The 7,953-nt window shown below is 38.2% G+C and overlaps 1 protein-coding gene across 1 annotated transcript; it reads right to left on the reverse strand.

The window, feature by feature from the left end:
• Positions 1 to 3,812: 3,812 nt before the first annotated feature.
• Positions 3,813 to 7,953, reverse strand: LOC144561694 (uncharacterized). The gene is made up of 8 exons (XM_078310748.1): positions 7,601 to 7,953; positions 6,966 to 7,110; positions 6,712 to 6,880; positions 6,004 to 6,274; positions 5,486 to 5,751; positions 4,563 to 4,778; positions 4,352 to 4,463; positions 3,813 to 4,245 (listed from the first exon to the last, which is right to left on the reverse strand). The coding sequence occupies exons 1-8, from the start codon at positions 7,749 to 7,751 to the stop codon at positions 4,184 to 4,186; spliced, it is 1,392 nt and encodes a 463-aa protein (XP_078166874.1). The 5' UTR covers positions 7,752 to 7,953; the 3' UTR covers positions 3,813 to 4,183.

Below are 7,953 nucleotides of genomic sequence, written 5' to 3' on the forward strand. Positions count from 1 at the left end.
AGGGGGGCCGCCCCCCTCTAACCCCCCGGCCCGCTTACCGGCAAGCGGAACCGCCGATTTAATATACGGGGTAAGGAAACCAAAACCTAAACCCAATAACCCAATATCCGAATCGAACCCCTTCCCTCTTTAAAGTCAATCAAATTAGTACGAGGGTCAAGGTTAATACCAATTTAATAATACCAAATTGAATTGTGGGGGAAACTGAATTGAGGGTTTTAATTATGTATAAATTCTTTGGATTTAAAAAGAAATAAGAAGTTAATTAAGCGTTTAAAACTTAGGAGCAAACCGCGTGAATTTAGGAGACGCTGAGAATACGCGAGATCCTGACAACCGCTCAAACGAAGGCACTGAAAAAACAGGTGCGGGTTCCTGGTCTTTTTACAAATAATACAAAAAATGCATGGATTGAGGTAAGTAGTCATTTTTCTTAATCTGGTGGATAAACTGCATGTTGTGAATGTCGAACAATCGTTTGAATTTGTGTAGAATTGCATGATAGGAACTCTTGATGCATGAAATTGAATTGATAGGAATTGAATTGTGAATTTGAGAATGGGGAACTTGAATGAATCGTTTTAAATTGGGGTCGTCCGTGTGAGGCGGCTCTGCATGTGTTTTTGAAAAGCGGGCTGTCCATGTGTGGCAGCCCAGTGTGTGAACAGGACAGAACAGAACAGAACAGAACAGAACAGAACAGAACGGGTCGCCAAATTCGCGGCGGTTCGCCGGATGGGTCCCCGAAATGGCCCATCTAGAGTGTGATAATCGGGTCGTCCTTGCGTGGCGATTCGCCGGGTTTTCATGTACGGGCATGGATTCCCAGAGTGTGGAATTTTAAAACCTTTTGAAATGAGTTAAAAAGGGGCGGGAATAAAAACTGGTTATTTTAAAGTGATTTGCATATCCGAATTGATAGGGACATGGGGAAAAATTCAAAAACCTTCTTTTTATGTTATTTGGGGAATTAAATGCATTGATTTGTAAAAGCACCGGGCTGGAACTAAATCCCGCACTGAGAGTTAGTTCGATCTCTCACCGTACCACCTGTTATGTGGGTTCCAGGAAACGAAGAAGAAAGCATGGAGGAAGGCCGCGGGTGAGGAAATTAGCGGAAGTTGTTAAGATAGCCACTCTCTGTTTATTTTATATTTGTATGAACAATATATTGTGTGGACATGGCAGTGACTGTTTGACTAGCCATGTCTGACATATTGTCCCTTTTCTGTTTGTTTGTGAACTCCATTTATTTTTAAATAAAGTGGCTTGTTGAATGTTTTTATTGATGATGTATGTGATGTGCTTAACGCCTAGCGCATAAATGCGCGGCGGGTTGTCCGGGGGTGTGACAGATACCTAATGAATTCCTCCAATTGCATTGGTTAACCATTAAAGAAGAGGTATGCAGCATGGTACAGGCCTTTTATGAACACTCCCTGGATTTATCGAGTATTAATCAAGCTAATATACTTATGATCCCAAAGAAGGAGACTTCAATTAAAGTGGGAGACTATAGACCCATTAGTGTGATGAATGCCATACCGAAACTCATTTCCAAGATACTAGCCAATAGGTTGAGGACACTACTTCCGGATCTAATCTCCTCGAATCAAACTGCATTTATTCAAGGTCGACAAATCACATAAAACTTTAATTCAACAAGAGAAATGCTACACCATATCTCAGATAGTGGGAGACCAGCATGTTTTATCAAAATACATTTCGCTAAAGCGTTTGATTCGGTGAATTGGGAATATCTCACACATGCAATGGAAGCACGTGGATATATCGCGGTAGATGTTCTTAGCAAGATGATAGAAGTTCTTAACAAGTCAGTACAAGCCAGGTTATCTAGAAAGCTTAAAAAATCGGTCATCATTCATCAATATGCGGATGACACGGTATTCATAGCTAATGCTGAGCCTACTACAGTGATCATTCGGAAGATACTATTGCGACTATTCACGGCTGTTTCAGGATCACAAATTAATTTTGACAAAAGCACATGGATTTCTATTAATATCGATTCTAACATACTACCGGCTATCACGGCTGTGCTTGGTTGCTCACTGTCAGAATTTCCAGTCAACTATTTGGGATTACCTTTGACTCTAAAACGGCCCAGCAAAGCCCTTTTTATGCCTTTAATTGAGAAACTAGAATCTAAGTTGGAAGGTTGGAAAGGTCGTCTCATTTCGAGAGGTGGCCTGCTGCAGCTAATGAATTCGGTAATGAGTTCAATTCCAATTTATTTCATGTCTTCTTTCCTATTACCGATATGGGTGATCAAAAGGATTGAGAAAATTCGAAGGGATTTTTTATGGGGCAAATCAGGAACAAGAAGGGATATTTCATTAATTAATTGGGAGATTGTATGTACCCCAAAGGAGGCTAATCTGATTATTCCAAATAGAGCTCTATTACTGCGATGGTGGTGGTGGTTATACTGATTTCCTGGTTCCTTGTGGGCTCAAACCGAGCAACAGCTATACAACTTGGCTCCGACTGAGAGCACACACCTTGTTTTGAAGAGCCAGGGGTCTTTTTTTTGTTACAGTTGTTCAAAATTAGACCTCTATTTGACTAGAGCATCTCATGGAGAATTGATCAAGGTTCTTCGATCTCTTATTGGTTTGATTCTTGGACTTACCCAACAAAGGCATCCCAAGGTTCACCGGATACTTCTACAAGAAAATACTCTTTGCAAATGGCACTAACCAGTGGTATTTGTCAGGAGGATCTGGTACTGGGTCAAGGAGAAGATCAAATTAGGTGGACAAGGAATACTCAGCTAATTCCTTGTATAAACCGATGGTGGCAGCTGGTAAACCTAAATGGGAATATAAATTCATTTGGTGTCTCAAAATCCCCCCTACTGTTTGTGTCTTTGCCTATCTACTTTTACAAGGTAGATTTCTCACGCACGATATCATGATTCATAGAGGTTTGCATTGGGAATTAAGATGTGAGATTTGTCAGCAGTGCTCTTTAGAAACAGCAAATCATCTTTTTTTTCAATGCATTTATGCAAGGGGAGTTTGGACAAGGATGAACATGATGCTAGGTGCCGGCTTCTTGCAAAATGGGGATACGGTACCAGCTTCAGTAGATAAATGCATGTCACCGTAGGTTCTCAAGAGACAAGTGGGGTTCCTATTTTTTTGCAGTGTGCTGGTTTCTGTGGAGAACACGAAATAAACTGATTTTTAACAGGTGCACAACAGATTCAAGATGTCTGGCACAACACGCCTTGAAGGAAGCCAAACTGTGGATGAAGTATTGTTGAACAGGCTATGTTGTGGTTTATGCTATTTTCTGTGTTTTGATTTCAGAATATGTACCATGTCGTTAATTTTGTTTACTGGTAAGTTGTGGCTTACTTTATTATGTAGTATAGTTCTTAGAGGAGGCAGGTACTGCTGAATTTTGATTTTGTTGTAACAGATGTATGTAACTGATAGCCACTATCAGGTTTTCAAAAAAAAAAAGAAATTGATAAAATATATATCAACTATACAAAAGAAATACATATCAAACAGTAAACTAACATTCAATGAGTGAAATGTATTTTTTTTTCAACTACACTATCAGATGAAAAAATAATGCAAATACAAATAATACAGAATTGTTATATTTACTCAAAAAAAGCTCAAGGTGTTGAAACTATTGTAGTTGATCAGGTTGAATAAGTACCATCACAGATTGAAGCTTTGAAATCCAAAATTTGGAACTAGCATGTCTGTAAGGATCATCCATTCAACTCTTAAAAGTTGGGTATGTACAAACCAGATTGGTGTTTTAACAAAATAGCTCACAAATAAACATTTGCAATAGATGAAGAATGAATACTATCAAGTAAGCAGCATTCTGCAGCACCTCATTACATAGTGAAAAATAAGTATTTAACAAAACTAGAACAATAGAGAACAAAAAGAAAAGGAATGTGAAAAAAAAGGAAAACAAAATAAGAAAAAATGATAGAGGAAATACTAATAGAAAGAATAATAACCCTGGCTAGCTTGATGAGCCTGGATGTGACCACCTTTCAAACTTCCTATTGATCTCAAAAGAAAAGGGAAATCAACTAGATACTATATTACCTACTAGCTCGTAAACCAATTGCTCAATTGGTGAGATTGACATTGTTAGTCAAAAGCTTGTGATATCTTCACTTGCTGATTTATGCAGTCAATGGCTCCTCTTCAACTCCAACTTCTCGCATAGCAGTCCAATCTTCCCCCTCTGCCAAACAAAACCATGCAACTTTACCCATAAGATCAAAGAAAAATAGTACTGCATCTTCAAACAAATTTAGCTTTCAGCATATGAGATATGACAGTGAGCTTACTTAATGCTTTGTGGCTCTCAGCAACCGACATTAGACGCCTTTGTAATATAGCCGCCATAAAGAGGAAAATGGAACACATCCCAAACATAACAGTGATTGGGAAGGCGTTCACCTGAAAAAGCAAAACGGAATGCACAATTCAGCTTACACTCACTTCAATTAGACAAGTACCAAGCAAATTGGTATATAGGTAAAGACAATTTAAACTCACATTGTAAAGCACAACACAGACAAAGATATTCAAGGGAATCCTGAAGAAGTTCATAATTGTGCTCCTTGCCTCCTCTGGGATGTACTGTGATCTCATTTTCATGATAGATGGCCAAAATAGACCCACACATGCCTCAAATGTGCAAAATCCCATTAACTGGATGCATCCGCCAAATGACATGCTGCCACCTCTCTCCCCAGATGTTACGAAAAAGAACTATTTCACATGTCAAAGCAAAAGAATGAGCGTTCAAATGTGTCCATTTTCATGCCACCGCTTTTTAAATAATAGCAGAAGTTAAACTCAAATAACACAATAAAACAGCTAGATGTGAGATCTATATTACCTTCTCTACATGCACATAAAAAATCAAAGCATTTCAACTGTTTTGATGGGAAGAAAGAGATTGAAAAATCAACCCCTAGAAATTGTCTACATCACTGAATTTTTACATGCTTTTGATGTTAATCACATCTAACTGTTCAATTTTGATATTAAGTTTTAGATCATGAGTTAGTCAAATTTAGGATAATAAACATTTGTTAGTTTCTTCTTGTTAGAACTTAGAAGTATGTCTCTCTTTCAATTCTGGAAATGATGCTTGTGAACAAAAAGCTGGAAACTGGTCTGGGACTGTTTCAGTCCATTTTTCTAAACCTAGTTCCATCTTCATTTGGAATGTATCTTGTGACCGATTGCAATGACTAATTAAACCAGAAGCAATGAAGGATCTCTGTAACTTAATCATGATTAAAAATAACACAAAACAATTTAGTCTGGGAACAAGAATTAATTGCTAGCTCTTAAAAAAAAAATAGAGCTCCTGTATCCAAATTCATATTTTCCAAATCAGAAGGCAATTCTTATTTTGAACTTATTATTCATGAAAGAACACAATATTCATAAATACACAAGTGCCTTACATTGGTGATGACTGGGAGGAGGAGAGTGAAGGCAGAGATTGCAAACACAATTTGCATGTAGCTCTCTACTTTCAGGGTCGGTCGTGCCATCAGTCTAGATGCAATGGAGCTACCCAGCATAGAAGAGAGCATAAAAGTAGCAAATATGAACCCGTGTGGGATGTCTTCTTCATTGGGGCTCAGAGCTGGGGTCCACAGAAAGACAAAGGTATACATGGAGCCTTCAAACAGTGATTGGATAGCACCCAGAAGAGCAATCTTTTCATCTGAAATAATTTCACATAAAAACAGCTATGATGGATCATATCTAAAGGATGTATTAGGAGACCATTGATGCTAAGAGCTTATACTAAAAAAATTTGTTTAATCCAGAGTTTATTTGGTGTAATGAAATATAGAGGAGTGGAAGGAGAACATCAAGTCTTACAAAGGATAGCTTAAGAGATTGTGGGGAGATTTAATGATGCCAAGGTCATTGTTAAGGAGAAATTGGAATTAAAAATTTGTTTGGAGTTTACCAGAAGCAATGGCTGTTGCGGCAACTTTGAATTGAGACATCAAGTCCTTGTTCTCAGATGGATCCCCATAGTTCTCAGACCATGATGACATAATAATGACCATGCCTATGGCCAGAAAGCATGCGGCCGCATCAAATGGAGCAACCGGACCAAACCCTAGATTGTCGGTCAGTAGATTTGCAAACAGTCCAGAAATGATTGCAACAAGCCCGTTGCCAAGAAATATGGCCTTGGAGAAAGTCAATGACAGCCACTGTGGGTCAAAGCTTCTCTGTAAAAACATAAGCACATGAGTATTATTTATACATAATTTGTATCAAATGTACTTTACTGATTTTGATAACAAACAAAGTTATCTTGTGACCAATCAAACAATAAAAGTACAGTATAATCAGAAAAGAACAAGGCAAGTAGATAAATAAGAATCTATAAATGGAATTTAAAGCAAGAGCAGAATATCCACTGGGCTGTTATATAAATGTTTAGATATTTAAAGAACATAATAGAAAATAATAGGCAAAACCTACCTAGACCATTATTATTCTTTTGGTCAATAAATATTCTGGTCACATTCAAGTCAATCAGTGTCCAAGTGAAAGTTATATATGACTACCGATACAAAGTAAACAAATTAAATATGATCCCATTACTCCGTCTTTGTATGGTTAAATAATGACTGGACAACTACAAACAAATTGCAAACATTACCTTGTTATGCTCTGCAACTAGCCATGACTCAAAGGCTGAAAAGAGAAGAGAAGTAGCTATCCCTCCCAAAATTCTACCCACCATTAGGACCTTGTACTGTGGCGAATGCTTGGTGATACAGCTAAGAATGTAGGTGATACAGTAGGTAATGGAAGCCCTTTTTCGACCTCTGTGCATACAAAAGATAGGAGAATTTTAATATAGAAGTAAGAAAAAAAAAATGCAGATTTAGTCAATTCAGAAAGAGATCCTACTGTTTATCAGCAAGGGATCCAACGATTGTGCCAAAAAGCATGGAGGATCCGAATCCGGCAATAAAGAGCCGGCCAATGTCCCCCTTGTCAAAGCCATAATGTCTGTAGAGGAAATAGACATATGGACCTTGCAACCAATCACCAGCTGATTACAAAACAAAAAAGTTATAACATGTTAATGAGGAAAACTATATATACATATATATAAATAAGAAAAGATATTAGCGAGGCAAGAACAATTTGCTTGTAATTTGTAAATAGCTCCGTTTTACAACCACAGATCTAGCTAAAACCACAAACCAAATGGCAATTACACGAATTGAGTGAGTATCAACTACCACATTGCCAAAAACGACAGTAAGATGACTAGATCTCAGCCCACAGGAGCAAAAGTAAGAGGAATCTCACGAGTCCTGTGTAAGAATCGCTCTCCAATTGTAAACAGAAAGAAACAAAGTATGCGAAATTTAAAAAACAAAACAATCTCATACCAAATCCCTTTTAGAGAATGGATCGAATTCGAGAAAAAAAAGGTAAGATCTATAAGGATGGCGATACTTAACCATAAAACTACGAATCAAAAAAATGCGAAAGAGGCGAATGAAGATCTGGTAGGGGAGAATTAAGAGACGAACCCATCATGAGAGAATAGACAACGAGGTAATTGTTCTTGAAGGAATTGAAGGCGGAGGTGGTATTCACGCGATCCTTGCTCGACTTGCTCAGCTCTAGAGTCGCCACCACTGCCGCCAGACCGCCGAACACTATGAAATAGAAAACCTCCATTGCTAACCAAAGAGGAGGGCGGGAGGGAGGAAGAGAAGAGAGAGAGGGGAGGGAGGGGAGGGAGGGGAGGAGAGAGTGGAAGGGTAGAAGTGTGAAATGGATATTTATGCAATGCTCGGTTGAGTCCCAACAGGATTATGATTTGCTGTGATTGTGAGAGAGCGTGAGAACAAAATTATAAATAAAAATTGGATTGATGTAC

This window comes from Carex rostrata, chromosome 11 (assembly GCF_964058835.1).
Source record: "Carex rostrata chromosome 11, lpCarRost1.2, whole genome shotgun sequence".
Classification (NCBI taxonomy): domain Eukaryota; kingdom Viridiplantae; phylum Streptophyta; class Magnoliopsida; order Poales; family Cyperaceae; genus Carex; species Carex rostrata.

Coding starts and splice junctions, on each gene's coding strand:
- LOC144561694 (XM_078310748.1), bottom strand. CDS start 7,751: ATGGAGGTTTTCTATTTCATAGTGTTCGGCGGTCTGGCGGCAGTGGTG. Junction 4,779..5,485: donor TCCTCCCAGTCATCACCAAT/GTAAGGCACTTG, acceptor CATGTGAAATAG/TTCTTTTTCGTAACATCTGG. Junction 4,464..4,562: donor TCTGTGTTGTGCTTTACAAT/GTGAGTTTAAAT, acceptor TTGCTTTTTCAG/GTGAACGCCTTCCCAATCAC.